General features: G+C 37.4%; 1 protein-coding gene across 1 annotated transcript in view; it reads right to left on the bottom strand.

Moving 5' to 3' along the window:
- The window catches only part of LOC150093842 (amine oxidase [flavin-containing] A-like), a 166,888-nt gene extending 144,861 nt beyond the window's left edge, over positions 1 to 22,027 (bottom strand). The window contains exon 1 of the mRNA XM_090412535.1: positions 21,928 to 22,027. Within this exon, the coding sequence (XP_090268661.1) occupies positions 21,928 to 21,973 (46 nt within the window). The 5' untranslated portion in view covers positions 21,974 to 22,027. The remainder of the gene's footprint in view (positions 1 to 21,927) is intronic.
- Positions 22,028 to 27,834: the final 5,807 nt, after the last annotated feature.

Here is a 27,834-nt window from a genome sequence, read left to right as displayed (position 1 = left end):
TATTCTGCTCGGCATAGATTCTGGGCATGGCCAAACTTTTGGCACCTGTGGCACTGCCCAGAAGATGATCTTTTACGGAGTGGTTCCGGTGTGACGATGAGACCACAGACTGTTTTTAAGTTGTAGATATCCTTATATATTTTGTGAATCTCAACAAGGACTAATGGCATGGGAGTTTTGTCTGCTTTGTACATTCTGCTCACTTTGACTGGTGGCAGATCCTGAGAATTTAGGTCAGCAGCGATTTCTGCTGTGTCAATGTCTTCACAGACACCACGAAGGACTACTTTTAAATTTTTTTCTGAACTGAGCGCAAAGGTATGATACTGGATGCCTCTGTTGTCCAGTTCCTTGGTCAACCTTCTGTAGTCTGTCACTGTTGCTGGCTGAATCTTTATGCCTTCATCCATGTTTTTGGCCTTAATGAAGCCAATATGCAGATTGGACATTGTGGATCGTAAAGCTGCCCACTTTTGTTTTTCTCTAAGGATGACCGGAGGCACCTTTTCTTTGGGAGAGGTAGCGGCGTCCGAACCCTGAGAATCCTGTTCCATTACAGTATTGTCATTGTGCGGTTCTTCTGTTGTTCTTCGCTTTTTGCGAGCACGCACTTCTACAAAGTCTGAAGGTGTAGAAGGCATCGACTCTAAATGATCTTCAGCGACGACTTTGTGAGCACGCACTTCTGCAAAGTCTGAAGGAGTAGAAGGCATCGACTCTAAATGATCTTCAGCGACAGCGTCTGAGACACATTCAGGGGGAAACGTGTCATACAGTTTAACCTTTCCCGGCCAGTTATCACTCAGTAGCTTTCCCAGTCTGAGGAATTCCCTGTAGACTTCTTCGAATTGGGTCTCATTTAGAAGTTTTGTCATTTCAAGAAATAAAAATGTGTTGATACACAGATGGAGAAAGAGTAGAGGTCCCTCAGGTGCCCCGAGCAGGCAAAGACAATCCTGTGAACTTTTGAGGGTCCACTAGCAGATCCCGTAGACACTCTTAGGTGTCTACCAGCAATAAAATGTTACTCTATTATATATATATCCCGTAGATCAAATCGATCTACCAGCAACGGTAGCAAATATTTCACCTTAAAAAACCTTAGAAAATGAAGAACACTTACCTCTGTATATATCATTTATCATTCAAAACTATCGCCACTAATTAACAACACAATGACTCAGCTGACTCTTTAATTTCATCATCAATAATACACTACACAAAACACTAACACACGGGCCGCCATTTTTTTTACACACCCAGATAACAAGGTAACTAGTAACTAGTAACATTACTGGCTTAACGGGTGAAGCAAAAGCTTTTCATATTCCCGGCTATCTTAACAGAGACTGTGAGTAGAAAGAGTTTATGAGCTATATTGCTCGCCCTGAGTGGGCTAGGAGATTAATCCTCAGTGAAGGGGTTTAGGATGGCTTTAGGTCTTTTGTGCTTAGAATAGTCCGTTGCATCATAGTCAACGGCCAGTTGGATCAGTCTGTTAGGATGCACAGTTGCCTTTGAAAAGAATTTGGTTGCTATAGTCTGCATGAAGGTGTAAATATAGGGGACCTCCGTGTCGCGGTGCAGTTGGACAGTTCGGATGAACCATGGAGCGCCCAGGATCATTCTAAGACACTTGTTCTGAATGCGTTGTAATTTAATGATATTTGAGTTTGAAGTATGGCTCCAGGCCGGTGAGGCATAGGTGAGTATTGGACGAACGATCAGTTTGTATATGAGAAGTTTGATTCTGGTGCTCAGTTTACTGTTTCTGTTTATTAGTGGATAGAGCTGGGCTATGGTTTTGGATGTGTTTGCACAGAGAGTCTTGATATGGGAGATGAAAGTCAGTTTACTGTCCATTACTACACCGAGATACTTGATCTCTGTTTTCCACTGAATTTTTGTGTTAAAGAGGAGAATATCTTCTTTGGGAAGCACTGATCTTCTAGAGAATAAGACGGCTACGCTCTTCTGAGGATTCACCTGGAGACGCCATTTGGCAAAATATTGCTCTATTTGCAGTAGGTTTTCTTGCAGTTTCTTGATGGCTAAGTGAGGCTTTAATGATCTGGCCAATATCGCTGTGTCATCAGCGTAAAGAGCTTTAATTGAAGATAATGGGTTGTGTGGTATATCATGCAGGTATAAGGAGAATAGGATTGGTGGTAGTAAGGACCCTTGTGGAACTCCAGCCAAGATGTGTTTCTGTGAGGACACTACTCCACTTAGTCTCACTTGCATGCGCCTATCGCAGAGGTACGTCTTGATGAGTTGAATGATTCCGATTGGGACACCAGATGATATAAGCTTGTATAGTAAACCATAGTGCCAAACCTTGTCAAATGCACTGGCTAAGTCTAGGAAAACAGCCCCAGTGCATTGGCGCCAGTTAAAACCTGTAATGATATGTTCCACCAATCTGTGTATTTGTTGTGTGGTACTATGCAACTGTCTGAAACCAAACTGCTCCTCAGGCAGGATGTTTAACCGGAGTACAGAATCTTGAAGCCTAGTAAGAATTACCTTCTCAGCTATTTTTCCGAGATTGGAGATGAGACTGATTGGTCTGTAATTCTGTGGCAGAGTGGGATCCTTTCCAGGTTTATGAATTGGAACAATGTACGCCAATTTCCAGTAGGAAGGGAAATACTTGTAGTGAAGTATGGAGTTGATTATGTTTGCCAAATGAACAACAGCTTTGCGAGGTAGAAGTTTTATAACCTTGTTGGCGATGCCGTCGGGTCCAGGAGCATTTTTATTTTTGAATTTCTGAATAATAGCATATATTTCAGCAGGTGAGGTGGGTGTGATTTGAGTAGAATGTGTAGGAGCAGACTTGAGCGAATATCTGACATTACGGTGTATCTTGTAGATATGACTAATGTCAAGGTGACCATATGCGGGTTTGCATTGATTTTCAAGATGATTCGCTATTGCCTCAGCTTTATCAGCATCAGTGTGGATGAGACCTGAATCTGTTTCCAGAGGGGGAGAGGTTTATTTTTGTTCTTGATCTTTCGGATAAGATTCCATACAGAGTGGCTGTCAGTGGAGATGGAGGTCAGTTTTTCTTCCCAGAGTTGAGTTCTATGAGCTGCGAGTGCATCTCTCACTACAGAATTTAACCTATTTAAGATTCGTTTATCTTGTGGCGCCCTAGTGTTATGGTATCTTTTTCTAGCCTTATTTTTTTCCCTAATCAGATTCATAGTATCTTCAGGCAGGTGGTTGGACTTGTGGGTAGTTGCAGGGGTAGTAACTGCTGCACAGGCTGCTGTAATCTGTTCTGTTAGATTTTTGACAGCTATGTCAATTTCCTCTTTTGATTTAATGATGGGAACAGGACCAATATATTTTGGGAGCACCTTGGAGAGCCTTTCCCAAGGAATAAATGAGTAAGGGGATGGGGATAATTTTTCAAGATTTCCTAATTTTAACCATATTGGATTATGATCTGATGATAAATCATTGATTGTTATTAAATTGTATTGGAGTCTGATGTGCTGCAGTATGGCTATGTCCAATACATCGGCCCTACCATAGGTGTTGTGATGGGTGGGATTAGCAGGGCCTATTACGTGAAGGTTGTTGAAATCAGCATAGTTCTGTAGTATCTGTCCATTTTTGTTAGTGGAGTGGCTATTCCAGGTAGAATGCTTGGCATTTAAATCACCTGCCACAATGGTAGGCTCTCCAGTGTCAAATATGGCGTTCAAATCAGAAGGTAGTAATGCTTTTTGTGGTGGATGGTATGCTGCAAAAATTTTTAATTTGCCTACTGAGCTCGTGAGAATCTCGATGCCAGTGATCTCGAGATTGGAGGTAGTAGGAATGTTTATGGAGTGATGAGAGATAAAATTTTTGATGAAAATTGCCGTGCCTCCACCTCTGTGGGTTGATCTGTCAGTTCTATACGACTGATATCCATAAATTTTGGGATTGTCTGCTGGTCTTAGATGCGTTTCATTTATTAATAGAAGATCTGGCCGATGTCTGTGGGCAAAATTTTGGAGTTCTAGGATCTTATTTCTTAAGCCGTTTGCATTCCAGGCTATTATCTCTAGGGCTTCTGGTTTTAATTTTTTACCGTTCATTAGTGAGCGCTGAAATGATGACTTGAGTGTCTTTTAGAAATCTGTTAGAACTTTGTGAAGGATTAGATCTGGTGAAATCTAATAGCATATTTGCCAGGGACGCGGTAATGATAGCTGTCAAATTTGGGCGTGATGGTGACTGTTCTACGGATGTCTGTTTAGGGCGGGTTATATCCTGGACTGCCAATTTAGAGTCGTTTTTTGAGGGACCTCAGTTTTCAGCAGATGGGCTTCTGAGTCTTTATTCTGAACTTTAGGAGGCTGTGAAGTAGCTGCAGATGTAGGCGAGCTGATGGAAGGAGAGAATGGTCCCTCTTCAGATTTCCTGTTATGTGGATTGTACAAACATCCACTGTAGTTGGATGTGTGAGGACCGCCACAATTGGCACATTTAGCCGGGGTAGATTTTGGTTTAGAACAGGTGTTCGTTGGGTGACCAACCCCACACTTCAAACATTTAAATTCGGCCCTACACATTTTCTGGGCATGCCCAAACTTTTGACATCTATGGCATTGCCCAGTAGAAGCTCTCTTCCTTAACGGTTCTACCGAGATTTTCAATCCACAGATGGTTGTCAAGTCATATATGTGTTTATAGGTTTGACTGATCTCGATCAGCACTAATGGTATTGGAGTCTTGTCCCTCCTGGTCATCCTGCTGACCTCGATTGGTGGTAAATCACTCGAGTGCAGGTCTGTGATGATTTCGTCGGTGGAGACATCCTCAGGTACGCCTCTAATCACAACCTTGAGATTTTTTTCCGAACCGAGTGAAAAAGTATGGTACTGAATTCCTCTGGAATTTAGTTCTGTTGTTAACTTACGATACTCTGTGACAGTTTTAGGGTGAATTTTTACACCATCTGTGATATTCTTGGCATTGTTATATGAGATCTTTAGGTTGTTCATTATGCTCTTTAGAGTCATCCATTTGTTCTTCTCACGCAGGATAATTGGGGGGATCTTTTCCCTTGCGGAGGTAGGTGAGTCTGGGGCAGAGCCATCTTCTTCCATGACATCTATAATTGGTGATTCGGAGGTCGCAGTTTTGCGCTTTTAGCTTGCGCGAACCTCCTGAAAATCAGTGTGGTCAGTACGGGAATGATCTGCAGCCGTTGTTGTTTTTTCAGTAGCGTTGTCTTGGAGTAGTTCAAGAAGTTGAACGTCGTCCGTATCAACTTCTTGGATTTCATGAACTACTACCTTACCTGGCCATTTTGTGTGTAGCAGATTTCCAATATGCTTAAAAATAGCCAGGAGCTGTTTGAAGGTGAGTTCCTCGTACGGCAGGTCTGTGGTTGGACCCACGTTTTGTTCTGGAGAATAGGACATGCTTTCCATTTCTACCGTATTGTGATAATAGATAGTTTCTAAAATAATAACTGATGCAATGAAACAATGGCGATGCTGATGGCAGTAAGCCTAGCGTATCGCCGTTGTTTCGAAAAAAGGTTAACTTACCTACTGAATTAGTTTTTATGAGCCTATTCAAGAACCAAACCGGTTGACTATACCAGTAGGACTATTCACTGCCAGTAAAAATATTTGTTGAGTTCATTAAATCACATTATATATCAAATATAAGAATCGCGAATCATATGTATGAGCACTAGGCAAAACGCCATTTTTACCAAGCTCCGAATTCATTTTCTTTTTAATTAATAATTCCAGCGTTCGTCCATAACAATAAATAAAATAACTTATTAATATTTAATACAGTCTTTTCGTTATTCATACATATATCTTTGATTAAATAATTAAATATTAGATTAGACAAAATTAAGGTAGTTATATGAATATTAAATTTTAAAATAAATTGTTTACATTAAATAATATTTACGATTGTAGCCATCCAGCGTTCGTCGCTTATATATCTGTTTTTTCCCCTCAATTGCCTACGTCATTTCTTTCTAAAACTCTTTTCCATAAACCTCACGTGGTGTTCCAAATCGTTCTCGCTCACTTACATACGTTTCCATGATAACAAAACAAAATATAATAAAATTGAGCTATTACATAACGTTAAACTTTACAAACAGGAATAAATAGAGAATATTTACATTTCAAATAATACGCAGTAAATTTATCAAATACAAATTCCTATAATATTGACATAACAATAAATAAAATAACTTATTAATATTTAATACAGTCTTTTCATTATTCATACATATATCTTTGATTAAATAATTAAATATTAGACAAAATTAAGGTAGTTATATGAATATTAAATTTTAAAATAAGTTGTTTACATTAAATAATATTTACGATTGTAGCCTTTGTGATGGAAGATCATGTTGGATTCTGAAGCAAGTAATAATTACTTTAATCTCTACATAATCAGAATCCAACACGGTGCAACACATGGTTTTGCTTGCCTATATAGCGTAGTTTTTGTGAGAGGGGTACATGTGATTCATTAGTTAGGCGCCGTTTTGATTGCAGCTGTCTCTAATTGCACTATTTGTTAGAAATATATTACGCAGACTGCAAAAGCTTCTGTACCTTATTCAGAGATACAATAAAACTTTTTTTTTTCTTGCATCTACAGTATATAATGGCTGTTGGGGAGGGTGTGTTTGTTGTTTGTGTGGGAGGTATATATGCAAAACCTTTTAAAGTCTCTTTTCGTAAAGTGAAATCACGGGTGTCAGTTATACGCTGCTTCCCCTGCTCCACTGACTTCTATGGTGAGTTACAATATTTAAAAATATTTTTCTCACTACCGTTTTTTTTTTCAAACCAACATCATTAAAATCAATTTAATAATGCAATAATCAATTTTATACTGAATAATATTATCAATTTTTGGTGATCAGAATGGGATATGTCAATGAAAGTTACCAGAAATTAATTTAATGATGTTGGTGTTGGCCTGAGGAAACTACAATATTGTAGCATTAGTCTGTGATTGATAACTAATTTAAATGCGTACTTTTATATTTGTCGACATACTACACCGTATACATCAAATTCCTGCTATGTACCCTCAAGGGATGTATAGGATGTGATAGTACTACATGAAAAAAATTACATCATGCTAACTTCCTATCTACAATTTTCCTCCAAATCAGTCTGTAACTTGCCAAGACTCCAACAATATCAGATCTTATATTTCTATCGTCTAAGGCGCTTTGTACCGTATCAATCCACCTATATCTTGGTCTTCCTCTGGGTCGTTTTGCTGCCAACCTGGCAGAGAACACTTGTTTTGTTAATCTTTCTTCGCCCATTCTGTTTAATACTCTTAATGATTATGCCATAATTAATTATTAATACTATTTACTAAAATAAATAGCCAAAAAGCTTCACATCGGCGATACAAAATTATATAAATTAAGTGGATATTAAATCCAACATTATTTTAAAGCCGACTACAGAAACTCTAGACGTTTCTTGCGAAATTTGACCAGAGATCTTACGGGAATACACTCGCCAAATTTCCCACGAAAATTCTATAGTTACTGTAGTCGGCTTTGAAATATTATTGGATTTAATATCCACTTAATTTATATAATATTAATACTCGTGTTAGTTTAATGTATGAACTTTAAAAAAATGGGAACGGTATTTACGAGTAAGTTTGTTGGGACTGAGCCCTCTAATACAGTAAGAATAAATAAAAATACGGTCTATAGAAAAAGATTTGAGAAAAAGATCTGATCCTTAGGATTCCCTGACTTTTTACTTTTCTAATCGCACGTGCGTTCATTATGCATTTCGCACCGCGCATCCTCCAGTAGGAAGAAATAAGCAGCGGCGAATGCATTACTGCGTATGTGCACTGTTTTGTTTTTACTACTGTACATGGGAATTATAAAGATAATTTAATTTAGGCAAATAATAAAATGTTGATTTTTTTTAAAACTATAAAAAATGCATTTGATTTAAGTTGTGAATTATTTTGTTACAGTTCTACCGAACATGGCTGGCGAAAATAAAAAAAACGAAAATTATCACAGTCAAGCAGCAGAGAGTTCCAAAGCTGGTGGACTGAAGAGTATGGCATGATTAATAAAGACAATAAAGCAATATGCGTTTTATGTTCGGAGACAGTTGTGTGCAGAACGTCGTCAGTAAAACGGCATTATGAGACAAACCATAAATCGCTTCTTGAGAAAAGCAAGGACGAACAGAAAGAATTTATTGCTCGGACAATTAAAAAGGAATATCCAGTCAACAACCCTAATGAAATTTATCGGCAGTCGTTCAAATATAACTGCTGCTAGTTTTTTTTGCCTCAAATAATTGCTAAACACGGGAAACCCTTTAGTGATGGGAATATATAAAAGAAGCATGGGTAAAATGCGCACCAGTTCTCTTTGAAGATTTTTAAAACAAGGAAAAAATTATTCAAAGAATAAAAGATATGCCTTTGGCTAGAAACAGAGTGAAAGATAGAATCATAGAAATGGCTAAAAATATAACTCATCAGCAAAAAATAGATATAAAATCTTCTGGTTTAATTTCTCTTTGTCTTGATGAGAGTACTGACATAACTGGATCAGCTCGTTTAGCAATTTTTATTCGTTATTCTGTTGGGAATAACATCAAAGAAGAATTGATAAGTTTAACATCATTAGCAACAACAACAACAACAAAAGGAATAGATATTTGCAACGCAGTTGTAAATGCACTTGCTGAAAGAGATATAGATCCCTCCAAAATTGTATCAGTAACTACTGATGGTGCTCGCAGTATGACTGGAGAGGAAAATGGGTTCGTCAATTTATTTACCAAAACGTATTGGACATTCAGTTCTGGGTTTTCATTGATTTATACATTGGCAGGTTTTATGTGCAAAGGCTAGTTTCAAGCCACTGGATGATATTATGAGCATTATAACAAAATTGGTCAATTTTATATCGGCACACGCTTTAAATAAACGAAAATTTATAGAATTATTAAGTGAGGTAAACTCGGTGTGCAATGGTTTACTTATGTACAACAACGTCCGATGGCTAAGTCGGGGGGAAGTTCTTCAAAGCTTTGCTGAGTGTTTAGATGAAGTCAGACTTTTTTTACATAATGAGAAAATCATTGAAAAATACAATCAATTGATGAACGTCGAATGACTTTCAAAATTAATATTTTTTACGGATTTGTGTTTACCTTTAAATGAATTAAATGTTAAACTGTAAGATGTTAACAAGACAATTATTGTCATGTTTGATTTAATCAAAGCTTCGAAGCTAAATTACCAATTTTTAATCGTGACGTCATTTCCAATACCTTCCGATATTTTCCAAATACAAAAAAAAGTCTTTGCAGATCTAGAATCCCATGAAAAAAACAGATCAAGTTAAATTGAAGAGTTTTCTACAGTTATTCAGTCGATAATCAACGAATTTTCTTCAAGATTTACGCAGTTCAGGCAATTTTCAGAGACATCAAAATTTATTTTGCATCCGGACACAACATCAACAGATGAACTCAATTTGGAGATTTTCGAGTGGCTGAATTTGGAAGATGTAGAAATGCACCTAATCGATATTCAATCTAGTTCTATATGGAAACAAAAGTTTGTCGATTTGAGAAATTACTTGGAAATAATGGAAAATGATCGATTATTCGGGGCAGTTAAAAAGAATGCAGAAGAGGAAATATTGAGAATTTGGAATGCCATTCCTGAAACCTTTTGTTGTTTAAAACAACTAGCGATGGCTATATTATCAATTTTCTTCTCTACATATGGTTGTTCTGGTTTTTTATGCCATGCTTCTACTATCGCTGTAGATTGTTGCCGTCTTTTGCTGAGAGGTGTTGAATTCTAATTCCAGGAGATATGTGAGTGACTGAACTACAGTAAGTTGTTCTGTTTGGTTGTTTGAACTGAGAGGATGCAGTCTAGAACAGCGTTCTCGTATGATGGACTCTGTTTTAAATGCAATGAAAGAACAACCGACGTTCCCTCCTGTTTTGCTTCCGTCAGTGTGTGTGTATAGAAATAGTCACTTTCAGAGCTTTCCTTCTCCTTAATATATGTTCTCTTTGATGGGTGAGGCTACATATAAGGCGTTGAACTTGGTTTAACTTTTGTAGGTTTTTTTTTTTATTTTAGTGCATGTTTTCCGGCAAGGGCAGCATAAAATATCAATGAGGGTATAGCTCCTATATATATTATTTTCAGCGCTCGTTGGCCTAATCCCTATTTAATCCTTGCTGACTTAGCTGGAAGGTTTACTATTTGTAAGCTTTTTTTTTTTTTTGGAAACATATGAGATGTGTTTGTCGAAGGTAAATTTTTCATCTATTGTTACTCCTACGTATTTTAGCTCACTGGCTACCTCGAGAACTTCCCAGTTTAGGAAGACCGTCACAGGTTGTTTTGATTTTTTACGAGAGATGTGGAACACTTTAGACTTGGTGCTGTTGAAGGTAACTTTCTTCTCAAGCGCCTACTCTGCAATTTTAAAGAGTTCTTCGTTGTCTGTTACTTTTAACTATAAGCAGTCGTGTCCCGGAATCATTATCATCATTATCTGCGAAATCGATGACTTTTTTTTTTTCAGTAGTGAAAGCATATCTTAATGGCGAGTCGTACTGGATGTTCCAGAAGAGCCTGGTTCATAGCAGGAGCCTTGCGGGCAGCCTCGTTTGACTTCTTTCGTTACGGCTATGGTTTTTAGTGTCATAGTTGCTCTTCTGTCTGTAAAATAATTTTTTTGTAAGATAGAGTAAGTTTTTTGGACATTTTAAATCTCTTAATCGATTGATTATGGCTGGCACCATACAGCATCGAAGGCTCCTTGTACATTGAGTGAGATCAGTAGTACGTTTTTGTTTTTGTTTTTGCTATAGACTTCTTCTGTGAACTCTTTAACTTCCATAATTTCGTCTACTGTGCTTGATTGAGGTCTAAATGCATAGTGATTACTGCTTAATAAGTTTCTTGAGTAGACATAGCATTATGAAGTATTGAGTAGAATTGCATTATTCGGTTTATCAGAAGTTTTTCTAGTACCTTACCAACAACGTTCATGAATCCGATCGGCTTGTATTTGCTAATTTCTTTTCCTGGTTTGATTATTGGTATAGCAAGCAAAGGTTAGTCGATTGATAGAGCCTCTGCTACTAATGGCTCAGCAAAAAGTTAAGCAAGTTCGAGTGTGGTTAGTAGTTGGAAGGAGTGATTGTTCGATGCTGTTGGCACATTCTCCCTCGATGAATCTTTGGACTCTCTGGAGGTGTCACAATAATAATAATAATAATTTTACAGCGTTTCCATACTAAAGGATATCGTCCTCTTTTTAGGCATTCGTTGTAAACTGTTGTTATGAATTCGGGGTATTTCGACAAACGCTCTTAGGAGTATATTCGCTGGTTATGGTTATTTCGTTCTCTCCAGGAATTTTTTTCATTAGTTGTATTGAAATCGTCGTTAGGAGTGTCTATGTCTGTTTCCATTCTTTGTCTGTAAGTTTTGTGCATTTCTTCATCTGTTGATTCGTTGTCCCCAGGAATAAACTTGTTTGTCATAATAGCAGCAGTTTCTGCTAAGTTTTTAGTGTAAGCCGTCCGTTTTCTTAATAGTCGATAATATACGTGTTTCCTTTGTCTTGCTTGCTGCTGATTTATATATAATATATACAATTCCATGAATTCGATACGGTTGAAACAGTACAGAGTTTTTTTTCCATGATTTTGTTCTCGCGTTTGTAATTTTGGACTGATAGCTGTATTTGGCTTTATAGTAGTTCTATCTTCTACTCTGTCTTAAATCTTGGTGTGTGTGTGTGTGTGTGTGTGTGTGTGTGTGTGTGTGTGTGTGTGTGTGTGTGTGTGTGTGTGTGTGTGTGTGTGTGTGTGTGTGTGTGTGTGTGTGTGTGTGTGTGTGTGTGTGTGTGTGTGTGTGTGTGCGTGCGCGTGCGTGCTAGAACATTTCCTCAGCATCTATTTAGGGCTCAGGAAAAACAGATTCCATACGACGATCTTGGAAAATCTTTCGTATGGCGTGTGCAGTGTAAGTTTACATATACAATCTAGCCAAAATATTAGGACCAACTGAATAGTTCGTACTGGCAGAATTACTGCTGTTGCTATACGGTGGACATGGTATGGACTCTATAGACTTTTGAATGATGCCTCCATCCATACTAGTGTTCGGAGTGGTGTGTTAAATGCCAGATCTCTCTCTCTCTATTTATGCAATTCCAGAGATTTTCTAAGGGACTGAAATATGGTGAATTTGGCGACCATAGTAACATCTAGAACTTGATGTCTTGTTCGGCGAAGTAATCTGGAATGATACTGGTAACGTTGAAGAGCTCATTATACTGTTGGAGCATACCTGTGCCATCTGGGAACACAATTGCCATGAAGGGATGAATTCTGCAACTTTAAACAATTCAGAGTATGATCAGAGGTTATCCCAAGCCCAAAGGATTACCAGAAAACAACTCCTCCCCCCCCCGTATAACGCTAATGTTTCTTGTCCGTTTCTGTTGAACCATGATATCGGGATCATTCCTCTCCTCAGGTTTCACTTAATCATCCACCTACAGTACAAATAGCATACCTAGAAACGGGATTAATTCGAAAGGATAACTTATTTCCATTATTCATTGGTTCAGTGACGTCTCTCAGATGCGAATTGTATATATAGTTGTCGATGATTAGGCAAACGTATGGATGGATACCTTGACTGAGTGCCTACTTTGGAGGCCCATACGGAAGAGGAGAGGATCGTTGGATTGTGATCTGAGAAACATCGTCATTCTTTCCATGGATAAATTCCATGGTCAGCTATCTAACACTTTTCCGTCTGTCTTGCAAAAGATGGACGTACACGAGTTCACTATGAGAATCGATATCGATGAGGCGCGTGCACCCTACTATTAGCTCGGAGGATACTGGCAGAACAGCAGTATCCCCCCAAGCCAGTGGTAGGTTAGGTTGTTCGCAGAGTACTGTTGTACTCTGCGAACAGACTAGAATATGCGCAGTTTCCTGGATATACCGTGTCACTCATACTGTGTTGGTGCATCCCCCTTTTCTTCTATGTCGGTTAGATAATGATAATTTAATTAATCAATCATTCTTACCCAAGCTCACAATCAAGAACTGGTTGACTGTGCATTGCTAGAAAATAGCGATCTATTGGGAAAAAGCCATGCATTATCAGCAGTAGAACAAGAATATGGATGATGCGAAAGCAGTTGTGGATACTCTAGATCGTGCTTGAGTCAATGAGAAATAAATAAAATACAGAAAATGTTGTACATGATATGTAAAAGCGTTTTCACATCATGAGGACAAGTAAAATTTGCAAAAATATAACAGGATTCCTAACATGGGGAATTTGAAGTCACCAATCTGCCTTGTCATTTCCCCGAAAACTAGCATTTCACCATCAGAAAAAGTCATTCGTAAAATAGCATATTTTTTACGAAGAATTTTTTATCCATCTGGAAATTCCAAATGGATCGCGTGACCTACTGAGATTGGACATTGGATTCCATGGAGGTACCAAACATTAATAATATTAATAATAATAACATGAAATGTTAGAACGGATGAGAAATAAAAGTTATCATCATATTAACTGTGATAATTCAGTTGGGACCCGAAGTGGTATTCAATCTCCAATATTATTTAATTGGATACACGAAAATTACTGAAGTAGCAAGAAGTAACACAAAAAAAATATTTTAATGGAAATTACAAATGAATAGAGGTTGACTGCATTCTTAATTCAAATCATTTAACTCGTTTAAGAGTTGTAGGTAGGAATGCCCATTCTCACAAGCAGCAGATTATACTATCCGCAGATGTGTAATTTCACGCAGGTGCAAAATTGCTCACTGCAGGTGTGTGTGTTTGCATGAGATTCTCTTACTTTCCAGTTCAGCAGCTAAAGTAAAACAAAACATCAGAACTGAGGAACGTCTCTCTCTCTCTCTCTCTCTCACTATATATATATGTGTGTGTGTGTGTGTGTGTGTGTGTGTGTGTGTGTGTGTGTGTGTGTGTGTGTGTGTGTGTGTGTGTGTGTGTGTGTGTGTGTGTGTGTGTGTGTGTGTGTGTGTGTGTGTGTGTGTGTGTGTGTGTGTGTGTGTTAAAGATACCAAGCTATTTTAAACCTGGTTTTACTCCATTTTCCCAAGTAAGCAAACAAACAAACAAGTCAAGTTTGCGCCTGCAAGTGTTACAAGTCTAGCTGATCCTGCACGTATTGCAAGACCAAGGCAACTCATGGTAAAAGTAGAATAAGCTCTGATCACTAATCTTAATATTTACCCTTAATGCAAAGCACATCTCCTGGAGGAGATGTATGATGCTTTGTATTAAAGGCAAGGGGCCACTACCCAGACCGGTTTCGACCTTTATTGAGGTCTCATCAGCGGGAGCCAGGCTAGAAATACCAAGATTTTAGTAATACAGAGCTCATAAGTATTTTACCCGAACAAGTTACCATAAGGTGTTTTAACCTTATTAAATAAAAATCTCAGGAGGAGATACCCAAGGTAAAATACTTTCTACACACACACACACACACACACACACACACACACACACACACACACACACACACACACACACACACACACACACACACACATATATGTATATATATATTTTATTTATTTTTTTTTTTTTTAACAGCTAGAAACTTTTTCCAAGGAGCAATCATAAGGTTGTAGACTATTGTTGATAGACACTGAAAATTGTACGCGTACAAAAGTTAACTAAAAAAAAAATGCTAAATTCCTCCCGATTTATTAAACTAAAAATATATATTAAAAAGATTAAACAAAGCTTCATGAATGTGCATTTCCGTTTCTACCCTTGAACTTTGGAATTAGCTCAGTCCATATCGACGACTTTTCAAATGAAGGTGAGAAAACCCTTTTTTAGGCAGAAAACCCTTCTATCAGGGATAGAAGGGTTTTCTGCCTAAAACAGTTTTTTTTTATCCCTCGATACGGGCTTCATAGGCTTAATTGCTTCGTCCGTAATTCCAAGTACTCAGCTTCAGAGTACGGAAATATTGAATGTTTTCTCTGCGCAAAATAGGGCACTTTTTACATCACAATTTTTTTTTCATGTTTTATGTAATTATATTATATCTACTGCACAGTTGGTTATATACATATATCATCGTCATCATCATCATCAAAAATACAAATAGCTTGTATTTTCCCTCTCACATAATAAGCAAATGACCAGAGAACACACGCAATTAAGAGATAAAAATACACTCAGGGACCAAAATATTGTGAAAACTTACAGTGTGTTGAGCCTCTTTTGGCTGATAAAACCTCTTGCATCCGTCTTAGCAGAGACAACAGGTGCACTATCAAACGAGGCAGTACCATCGACTTGCGGATACTACGTCCCACATGCCCTATGGAATTCAAATCAGGAAAAGATCAGAGGAGCGAATGGAATGCTTGGATATGCTCTTCGAACCATGCTTGAACAATGAGAGCCTCATGACACAGAGCGTTTTGCTGGTACTGTCCAGATCCATCCATTGTGCCACATTATCTTCATGTAGGGCAATACCTAATCCGAAACAATCCCCAGATAAGTAGTCAATGTGTATGAGAGAACCCGGTGATGTCTATGAGAACAATTCATCGGCCTGTTTTCAGCCAAACGTGCAGTCTAGCTGGCTAGACACAGTTGGTGGGGCGATCATAATATGAGTGGAATAATAATAATAGTTTTGCATCTACCTTATTATCACTGGTTAACCTTGAGTTGTTTTGAATTACGGTGGAGCAACTAAGCTATGGAGCAATCAATGTATTGTCTGTTGCGTGAGTGTTCTGGCTGGTTTGTCTGTTTTGCGAGATAAAAACCCTAATTTCTGAAAAGAAAAACCCTCAGCTGAAGGTGAGTTAGCCGATCTCCGTATAAGATCAGTTAAAACTCGTTATAAAAGTTCTCCGTGTTGTAGACGAGATTTAAACCTAGGGCTTGTTCCATCGAAGGGCATTGTCGTTACCAACTGAGCTGCAGTGGTTTCCCATCACTAGCAAAATAGTCTTAGGAATTAGTTTTCGACTTTATAAAACAAGCAACCTTGGCAGATTTTATTGTCTAAATTTTCACCTCGTGTGAAACGACTTGAAAATAGCTCATTACATAACAGAATTATTAGGAGAGTTGAGCCATGGAATTAACAATAATATCAAATGATGGGTTGTATTAATTATCTACAGCCCTGTATGGTTTACTTTGAATGGGAAAATAAAACTAAGGAGGAAAGTAATAATTTAGAAGGAAACATCAAGGTAGAACTTCTAGAAAACGAATCTTGAAATTATTAGTCATGTTGGATGGAAGGTAATAGGAATGCAAAATGGAAAACGCTGAAGGACATAATTTAATGTTTAGTTTATTCCAGGAAGTGAATTTCATCTCAAATTTGGGATTGGTTGGATGAGTTCTGAAGTTATGAGCTTTTCTTACAGTAACAGTACCCAAAGGTAGAAGCTTATGTAATAGTTCTCAAGGCAATGACACTGTACTATTGAATAGCGGCCTCTGGTGTTGTAAAAAACACAACGTAATAAATTAAAACGCCAAAAAATAAAAATAAGGTACGATATAAATAAAACTAGATAGTAAAGGGAAAAGAATGTATTTATTTATTCACAAATCATGCCAACGAAGGATATTCACATATTGAAAACTTATATATTCATTTAGTATCGTTTAAATACTTTTTTTTTTTTGGTTTTTTACAAGCCGCTTTCATAAGCGCCTCCGTAGCGCAATTGGAAGAACGACGGTACATTGCGCCCTTCGATTGGAATAGGCCTAAGTTCGATTCTCGTCGCGACGGGAGGAATCTTTATCTGGTCGATTTCAATCGAAGGTGAGTTAGCCGATCTCATATGGAGGTAGCAGGGTTTTTTCTCCCGGAAACTCGGGTTTTTCATCCCGCATACATACAAATCGGCCCATCAGAACACACGCAATTTACAGACAAAAATTACTAGTTGTGGTGGTGTTGGAAGTGGGCGGTAGATGGCGTTGATGGAGATGATTCGTAGTAGAGGTTAGGTGTAGAGAGAATTGTAGATGTCCTCCCACGATGAGTCTTCGGACTCCTTGGAGGTATCAGGAATAATAATAATAATAATAATAATAATACCTCAAAAAAATAATTTTGGTGACGAACACCGAGTAGTTAGGCAATTTCCTTAGTAATAACGAATACATTTCTGAGTATGTCGAAATTGGAAATATTTTCGGATTGGAAGTTCGGAAGGATTAGTAAGGGAAATTCATCGCTTAAAGTGAATAATTATTGCCCACTTGGTAGCATGTTTTAAATACTGAAGACAAGAAAATAAGAAACTTAATTAGGAATCATATTCAGGGTATTTTGATAATAATTACTGGTTAAGCATATGCCCAATATAGTTATGTTAAGGGAAACTGTTTGATGAACTTGCTTACTTTTTCATGGAGATCAAGCAAGGGAACGAGATCATGATGGTGTTCAAGATGTAGTTTATTTGGATTTCAGAGAGTGTTTCTCATAAGATGTTATCGAACTATTGTTCTATATAAGAAAGAATTGATTTAAATGCACCTTAGTGAAAGAATAGAAACTGGTTGGCTAAGCGCTAAATGATTACCAGGGAAAAATTAATGGGTTCTGTTTTAGAATCCATGTTTTTAATAGACTCATTACTTGTTTAGATTTCATTATTAAACATAAACCAATAATGACTATACTAAACAGTACATACCCTAAAACTAGGTTCGATCCTAATCTCCGACAAGGGCTTCAACGGTTTCCTAGTTAACCTATCTTTGGTGCCTTCACGTAGCTTTCTTTCTTCCCGAAAATGCGCATTTTTACCCCACAGTTCAGAAAAAACGACCGTAGAACTCACACGATTTCGGATAACAACACAAGTGAGGGTTTGGGAAGAGCAGCTGATGGCAATCATCTACCATATTCTACCAGAAATTTAGCCCTAAACTTTAGGACTGAAATTTCTAAAGGCGATAGGGGATTTATTATTTAATTGCTTAAAACTAAAAGTTCTTTCTTACTGATAATGTGAAGCGTGGACAGAAAATAATGGATTAAAACTGAATGCAGAAAAATGAAAATGTAAATATGTGTAATTTGATAAGAGGGTGATGATATTTAATGGATGCAAATTAAATTAGCAGATTTGAAAAGCGTTAATGAATATTTAGAAATTAAATAGAACTCATAATGAATATGCTGTGGTTAATTACGATAGAGTTAACATGTAAGATAAAGGAAGTCTTTGAATTCAAAGACGGCATTGAATTAGATAGCTGTTATGTAAAAGCTAATCGACTGTTAATGATTTATTGAATTAATCTACTAGGAAACTTGATTAACGTTTAGAAGCTTGTTCAGAGAATATATTGGAAAGACAGTATCAACTTCTTGCACTTAATAAAAAATTGGTGAATAAGACAAAGACAAGACTTAAAGACTAGGCTTTATTCTGCTCTTCAAATTCCTACGTAGATGACCATCGCAAATTACCTCCTTCTTTGCCTAAAACATTGCATCTCATTCCTCCTGTGACCTATCAGAAAGACATCAGAAGAATCTTGAATAATTTCGAGACCACAAGGAAAGCCGGACCTGATGGAATCCCATTGTGCTCAAAAGATGTCTTCCTGAACTAGCACTTGTTCGCTATCATCTATTCACTAAACTGTACTCAGCTAGCACCATAGAAGAAAGCTCATATAAATGCAGTTCCTAAAAAATGAGATAAGTGTTCCATCAAGCTATTGACTTATTGCTCTCACATCAGTGTTTTCTAACGTAATGGAGAAGCTTATCAACAGACAACTTCTCCAACACATTAAGAACTGCTATCTAATTAGTAACCACCAGTATGGATTTCGCCACACTAGATCTCCTGGCCTATGTCACGCACCTTTGGACCAATTCCATAGAACAGTTTGGAGAAACTTGCGCCACTGCTCTTGACATCACCAAGGTTTTTGATAGGGTCTATCATCGAAGGATTCTCAACAAGTTACCATCATTTAGACTGCCTTCGTCCTTGTGTAAGTGGATTGCCAATTTTCTTCGAGATCCCTATATATAATGGTGTCCTCTCCTCAGACTTTCCTGTCAATACCAGTGTCCCTCAGAATTCTGTCATTTCATCCACTCTCTTCCTAATTTACATAAACAACCTTCTCTCATTGAGTGCAAACCCTCCTGATAATAGCACTGATGATGACAGCACACCCAACTCCACTCCTCCTGCTCATATGACAAACCTTGCAGTGCTCAAACATCTCAAGCTTCAAGATCATCTGTTATAAGTGCTCCGAACATCGATTTCCAAAGTATTCTTGATTGGAGTGAAAGCAACCTTGGCAATTTCAATGCTTCAAAAATGCAGTTCTGTTTGTTTTCTCGTTAAAAAACAAACAAACAGATTTTTCTACTTACTTACTTTTGATAATGTTCAGTTCAACAGTCAAGATGAAATATCGCTTCTCGAACTGACTCTTACTCCAAACCTTTCGTGACACAATCATATCACACCTATAGCATCATCAGTTTCCAAAAAACTTGGTACTTCAGTGCAGAACATTCACTCGGTATTAATCCCAAATCTGACTAATTGCTCTCAAGTATGGGGGGGGGGTGCACCTAAGGCTTTCCTAAAAATTCTTCTTGCTGTTCAGAAAAGTTCAGTCCAGTTGATAAACGAAACTTCTCTTACAGACCAGACTCCCTTCAGCCACTATTCATAGAAGATAATTTTCTGCATTGTGTCTCTTCTCGGATATTTCCATGATCATTGTTCAGTAGCACTATCATTGATTATGCCTCCCATTTCTGCCAGATGTAGAGGAACTCGGGCATCAGCTTCTCAACATCCCTTTGCAGTCGAACTGCATACTCACCGAAGCTGCTACTTCCAGGCATCTTTCATTCTTTCAGGAACAATTGGAAAATAATAATTTCCCAAGTGATTACTTTATCCGATATCTGTGCATATGGCCGGTTTAAAAATCGCATCAAAATTCAAATTATCCGTGTCTTACTCTAGTATTTGCCACCACGAAGAGTAAACCCTTTGTGCTTCTCTCATAAATAGTGAGGGTAAAGGTGGTTATTGTTCATTTGCTTTCCATATTTATATATATTAAAGATATCAAGAAATTTTATACTTGGTTTTAATCCTTTTCCCAAGTAAGGAAAACAAAGTTTTGCGAGTGAAATATATTCATGTCTGAGCTACTTGCATATAGAGGCGTGTATAATGCAATGCATAATGGAAAGGGCAACTTGTCCAGATTGGTCTCGACCTTTATTGAGGTCTCTTCAGTGGGAGTCAAACCGGGAGAGATACGAAGGCAGAAGTCATATATATCTCATATACAAGTAGACAAAAGGTGCTTGACCATCTTAATAAAAATCTCTGGATGACAGAAAGTTGCAGAAAGTTTTTTACCTTTGATTTAAAATACGTTAAAGATACCAAGAAATTTTATACTTGGTTTTAATCCTTTTCCCAAATAAGCAAGACAAAGTTTTGCACGTGAAATATATTCACGTCTGAGTCACTTGTATATAGAGGCTAATGACTTCATATCACTCGTCTTAGTATGCATCCCATAATGTACACCTCATTTTAGGCGTGTAAAGATACGAGGTTATTTTAAACCTGGTATTACTCCATTTCCCAAGTAAGCAAACAGACAAATATATCAAGTTTGCGCCTGCAAGTATTGCAAGTCTAGGTGATCCCACACGTAGTGCAAGATCAAGGCAACTCATGGTAAAAGGTGGATAAGCTCTGATCACTATTCTTAATATTTACCCTTAATGCAAAGCACATCTCCTGGAGGAGATGTATGATGTTTTGTATTAAATAAAAATCTCAGGAGGAGAGATAGATGTAATAAGGTAGTAAGGTAATAAGATAGATAGATTTAATAAGGTTAAAACACCTTATGGTAACTTATTCTGGTAAAATACTTATAAGCTCTGTATTACTAAAATCTTGGTATTTCTAGCCTGGTTCCCACTGATGAGACCACAATATAGGTCGAAACCAGTCTGGGTAGTAGCCCCTTGCCTTTAATACATAGCATCATACATCTTCTCCAGGAGATGTGCTTTGCATTAAGGGTAAATACTAAGAATAGTGATCAGAGCTTATCCACCTTTTACCATGAGTTGCCTTAGTCTTGCACTACGTGTGGGATCACCTAGACACTTGCAATACTTGCAGGCGCAAACTTGACTTGTTTGTCTGTTTGCTTACTTGGAAAATGGAGTAATACCAGGTTTAAAATAGTTTGGTATCTTTAACATTTATTATACCCAAGGTAAAATACTTTCTACATATATATATATATATATTCAATTTATCACAATTATATAAAATGTATTTTCGCAGTGCGAAATTAACTGTTTTTATTGATAATTAATTGAAAATAACAACATAAATAAATAATTTATTGTATGCTAGTTGAATAAATAACAGCACTAATTGAAAAAGAAAATGACTATAAATTATATAATTTAGCAATATTTTATAATTTAATTTCATCTACGGTTATTAATTATTTAATTTATAGTTATTTTATTGGCTATTGTTATTGTTTAATCTTGTTTTTAATATAAAAATGTTGCACAGTTTAGTTATCGTTTAGTTTTTTTTTTTATACTTTATAAAACTTTTCATATAATTTACAACATTTAATTTTAGCATTTAATCATGATTTTTGAAAATTTGTCAAATACTGTTTAGTTGTCGTTTCTCAATATTATTACTGAAGAATTAAAAAAAAAAATTGTAAATGAAAAATGAATAAATAGATAAATTTAAAAATCATTTACCACTAATTCCTGCACCGACGACTATGACCTCGCTATCGTTGGGCATCTCTAACTTCTTAGTAGCTAGTTAACAACAAGGAACGGCGAGTTATCTATATCCAGAGCGATGTTCCTATATATATCACGCTAAGTTTTTACGTATTTCACTAAACATGTAAACATGTAAACTTGTATATCGATAAGCGCCATCTAGATGCATTCAAATTAACTATTACTTCTAATTCATTAGTTCCTTTTTACTAGAGCATTGTTGAAATTAAGCAAAAATTCGTTAACTGAAAACGACTTTTTACGCAGATTTAAATGTAATAAATGATGGATATACAGGGTGTTCGGGATAAATTTGACAGTTTCGTAAGGAAAAAGAAAATCTTCTTTGTATCTATTAAATTTAATGAATTGACAAAAAAACATTACAGGCAGAGTTAATTACAATACTATCAACAAGATTTACTCAAAATAACCACCATTAGCATCGATCACAGCTTCAATTCTGCTTCGGAACCTCGAACAAGCTGATGCTACAGTCTCCCTGGGAAGGGCCGCAAAAACTGTTTTAATTTTATCCATTAACTGGGCTTTTGTATTACTGGAAGTGCGATTGGTGTCTTTTTCAACTGCGCCCCATACAAAATAATCCATGGGGTTAAGGTCTGGGGAGTTTGGAGGCCAAACATTTGGACTGGTGAAGTCGTAGAAATTTTCAGACAACCATTTTTGACTTTTCCCAGAGGTGTGGCAAGGGGCCGAATCCTGCTGCCATACATACGGCCTACCATTGGCTACCATTGTTATCCAGGGCTTGACTACAGTTAGCAACTCCACGAACAAAGCCCGAATTCCAATGCCAGGGTTCTTCAACACCTGTTCCTGCAGATTTGCGAGGAATTCTGCTGTACGAACGCAATCAGATCGTCTGCTAGGGATCTTTCTTCTTGCTACATCCTCGTAGTCACCATTGCAAGTCTCTAGTTCATGCCTGGTTGTTTTTACTGTATTCAGGGAGCATTGGGCAGCAGTCGTAATATCCTTATTTTGATGGCGGGCACGAATCATCATGATACAAGTTATTCTCTTCCATGATTCAGGTGGGTTCCAGCTATCCATCCTTTCTGACATCTTGTATATGAATGAAGAAGGGTCCAAACTTTTAAATGAAGAGAAGTGTGTGTTAATACATGTAACTTACGGAAAAATATAATTAATTATAAATATGTCAAATTTATCCCGAACACCCTGTATGTATATATCCATCATTTATATATTTATATATATATCCATCATTTATATATATATATATATATATATATATGTGTGTGTGTGTGTGTTAAAGATACCAAGTAATTTTAAACCTGGTTTTACTCCATTTCCCAAGTAAGCAAACAGACTAAAAGTCAAGTTTGCGCCTGCAATTGATGCAAGTCTAACTGATCCCACAGGTAGTGCAGGACCAGGGCAACTCGTGGCAAAGGTGGAACAAGCTCCGATCACTAATCTTAATATTTACCCTTAATGCCAAAACACATCTCCAAGAAGGCGATGTATGATGTTTTGTATTAAAGGCAAGGGGCGGCCACTACCCAGACCAGTTTCGACCTTTATTGAGGTATCGTCAGTGGGAGCTAGGATAGAATTAGAAATACCAAGATTTAGTAGTACAGAGCTTGTAAGTATTTCGCCAAAACAAGTTACCATAAGGTGTTTTAACCTTATTAAATAAAAATCTCTGGAGGAGATATGAATGTAGAAAGTGTTTTTACCTTGGGTATAAATATGTTAAAGATACCAAGTAATTTTAAACCTGGTTTTACTCCATTTCCCAAGTAAGCAAACAGACTAAAAGTCAAGTTTGCGCCTGCAATTGATGCAAGTCTAGCATCAATTGCATCAATTGCAGGCGCAAACTTGACTTTTAGTCTGTTTGCTTACTTGGGAAATGGAGTAAAACCAGGTTTAAAATTACTTGGTATCTTTAACATATTTATACCCAAGGTAAAAACACTTTCTACATATATATATATATATATATATATATATATATATATATATATATATAGACAGAATTCTAGTGGAGACATGGAAGGCACTGGGGGAAGAGGGAATTGACCTGCTGTGGGACCTGTTCATGAAAGTTTGCCAACAGGAAAATATACCTGAGGAATGGAGGGAGAGTACTCCTGTCCCCATCTACAAGGGTAAAGGGGATGCACAAGACTGTAAAAATTACAGAGGAATAAAGTTTATGTCCCACACAATGAAAATCCTAGAAAGGGTTCTTGATGGTAGATTGAGGAAGGAGGTGGAGATTGCAAAAGAACAATTTGGCTTCATGCCGGGTAGATCAACAACAGATGCTATCTTTGGGTTACGGCAGATGATGGAAAAGTATCGAGAGAAACAAAGGGAGCTACATCTGGCATTTATTGATCTGGAGAAAGCATGCGATAGAGTGCCAAGGCAAGAAGTTTGGAGGTGTCTGAGGGAGAAGAAGGTGCCGGTGAAATATGTCAGGTTGTTGCGGGAAATGTACAGAAATGTGAAGACAAGTGTTCGGACCTGTCTGGGACAGACAGAAAGTTTTCAAGTAACAATTGGCTTGCATCAAGGGTCAGCATTAAGTCCGTTTCTGTTTAATATTGTGGTGGAGGTGGTAACATAGGAGGTGAGAGAGGATGCGCCTTGGACAATGTTGTATGCAGATGACATCTTGCTGTGTGCAGATTCAAGAGAAGAAGGGGAACTAAACTGGAAAGATGGAGAAAAGTACTGGAAGAGAGAGGTATGAGACTGAGCAGAAGTAAGACAGAGTATATGTGTTGCACAGTGGGCGGCGGACAGAAGACAGATCTGGAGCTGGAAGGAAATGTCATCAGGATGGTGAGAGACTTTAGATACTTAGGTTCAATAGTGGAAGAAGATGGAGGAGCTGAGAAGGAAGTGGGATGCAGGATACAAGCGGGTTGGAGGAACTGGAGGGAGATGGCTGGAGTGTTATGCGATAAGAGGGTGCCGATCAATCTGAAAGGCAAAATCTATAGGACAGTAGTGAGGCCAGCTATGACATATGCTATAGAAAGTGTGGCCCTGAGGAAAAATAACATCAGTAGGATGGAAGTAGCAGAGATGAGAATGCTTAAGTGAATGTGCGGTGTGACCAGAAAGGATCGTCTGAGAAATGACTATGTCAGGGGAACAGTGAAAGTTACGAACTTAGGAGCAAAAATACAGGAGGCAAGGTTGAGAAGGTTTGGTCATGTGATGAGGAGGGAGGATGAATATGTGGGAAGAAGGGTCATGCAGATGGATGTGCAAGGAAGGCGGAAGCGTGAGCGGCAAAAGAAGAGATGGAGGGAGCTGGTAGAAGAGGACCTGAAGATGAAGAACTTGGATGTGGTGACAGCCCAAGACAGGAAGGTGTGGAGGAGACTCATTATCAACAGTGACCCCACTTAAGTGGGAGAAGCTGCAGAAGAAGAAGAAGAAGAAATGATGGATTTATACGCAAATTTAAATGTAATATCGATAAGCGCCATCTAGATGTATTCAAATTAACTATTACTTCCAATTCATTAGTTCCTGTTTAGTAGAGCATTGTTGAAATTAAGCAAAAATTCATTAACTGAAAACGACTTTTTACGCAGATTCAAATGTAATAAATTCATTAATTCATTAAGTGAATTCATTACGCCATTTTATTAGTAAGTGAGAATAGGAGAGGAGGTGAGGGGGGCATACTGCTAATGATATCAAATGACTTGAATCCAGTTAGAGTTGAGACTTACGATTGTAATACTAGCAACAATTCTTCACGTGGCAGTAAGTTTGAAGCCATCTGGTGTGAGACAGCGCTAACAAATACAGAGTGGGGTATTTTTACACCCCCACTGTATTATTTATTGCTTACTATTTAGTTCTTGTTGCCAAATAAAAATTCGGCAATAAAACCTGATGGAATAACTGCACGGATGCTAAAAGAGTGGTCAGCTGAACTGCTTATTCTGATCAGGCTATATAATCCGAGTCTCAGAACAGGGAAGATTCCATAGCAATGGAAGGAATGTATGGTTATCCCATTGCACAAGGGTGGTGCAAAAACCGATGTATCCAACTATCGACCAATCAGTATCTCAGGAGTGGTGATGAAGATGTTGGAAAGGTTGGTTAGGGCTCGCATTCAGAAAAGGAATGACAGAGAATCTCTACTTTGCAATGAACAGCAAGGATTTACTAAGGGAAGGTCACATTTTAGCAACTTGCTTGCATTCTATAATAATGTTATCACATTATTATAGTAAGACAAGGGGAATGGATACACTGATGCTTTGGATTTGGATAAGGCTTTTGACAGAATACAGCATGGAAGACTTGCATAAATTGGAGAATATAGGACTGGATTATAAACTATTAGCATAGATAAGAGGATGGATAACTGACAGATATCTAATGGTCCATTGTTATTCAATCTGTATAGTAATATTATTGGGAAGGATTTGATATGAAATATACATCTATTTGTTAATGATGAAAAGATAGGTGATCAAAATTGCTGCTGATATACAATACTTGCAGAATGATTTGAATAGACTGGAATTGTGGGCAGGTGAAAATGGCTGTCATATCAATGTTAATAAATATAAAGTCATAGATGCACCAAAGCTCATATATGACTTTACTTATACAACTTCATATGACTCCATATATAATAAATGCACTTTGGTGCGATTAGATACCCAATGTCGTATTATATTGGTGGGATTATGCTAAAAAAATCTGGTGAGGCTAGGAATCTTGGAGTTTTTAGTAGACAGGAAGTTCAAGTGTCATATAGCAAAAATGTAAATACAACTCAGAGAATAATGGCAATGCTGAAACGAACCTTGACATGTAAAGATAAGGAAGAAATTTTTCATTTCTACAAGGCCTTGATAAGATTCACTTGGACTACTGCGCACAAAACTGGTTTCCGTGGTGATGATGATGATACTGTGGAGAGAATGCAAAGGAGAATGTCAGAAATGATATCAGGATTGTGGAATATAGATTATGAAGGCAGATTGAGAATTTGTAGATACTAGAAAACAGGAGAAAGAAGGGTGATGTGATTGAAACTTACAAAGTGAAAGGGTTATACAGAATTTCAGTAGATGGAATTTTTCATTTTACAGAGTGTGGGGTAAGGACGCTTGGGCATCCATCGAAGTTGAGAATGAATGCTGTCAAGAAGGGAATTAGGGTTCGATTTTTCTCTCATAGAGTAGTGCGTCATTGGAATGGATTGCCATTGGATGTTGTGTGTGAAGAGTATGAATTCCTGATTACATGAGGGTCTCTCTTAATAATAATAATAATAATAATAATAATAATAATAATAATAATTGAAGCAGATCATCAGAGAGACGACGCTAGAATTGCAAAAAGTTGAGAGGTTTAAATGAACATAGGAGAAAAATAAACAGGAAAATAAGAAACTGCAAAGCAAAGAAACAGGTAAGTCAAGAAATAATGGAAATCGGTAAGTGACGTTGTTAGTAAAAAGAAAGAAGTTATTCGGTAGGTTGACTATAATAAAACATGTCTACATGGGAGAGTCATAACATCGAGTTTTCCTGGAGCGCAAATTAAAAATATAACACAAGCAATTCAAAAACAGAAAAGAAAAGTAAATGAAATGGTAGTTGTAGTAGGTACGAACGATTTAACTGGCGATACGTTCAGTGTGAGAGAGGACATCAAAGGGCTGTTGGAAGAGGAGAGAGTGAGAAAGTGAAAATCGTCAGTATTTTACCTCGCAGTGATAAAAATGAATTAAGAAGAAGAGTTATGATGGCAAATGATTCGATGCTTGGGCTATGTAGAAGGAATTGGTGCAGGTTTTGAATGAGTGGAGTGAGTTTGAGAGAAGAGTGG

The sequence above is a fragment of the Typopeltis vanoorti genome, chromosome 23, assembly GCF_054136105.1.
Source record: "Typopeltis vanoorti isolate ZY-2024b chromosome 23, IOZ_Tvanoo_1.0, whole genome shotgun sequence".
NCBI classification, from domain to species: Eukaryota; Metazoa; Arthropoda; class Arachnida; order Uropygi; family Thelyphonidae; genus Typopeltis; species Typopeltis vanoorti.
Note: the sequence above shows the minus strand (reverse complement) of the source record. Positions and strands in the feature narration are given on the sequence as shown.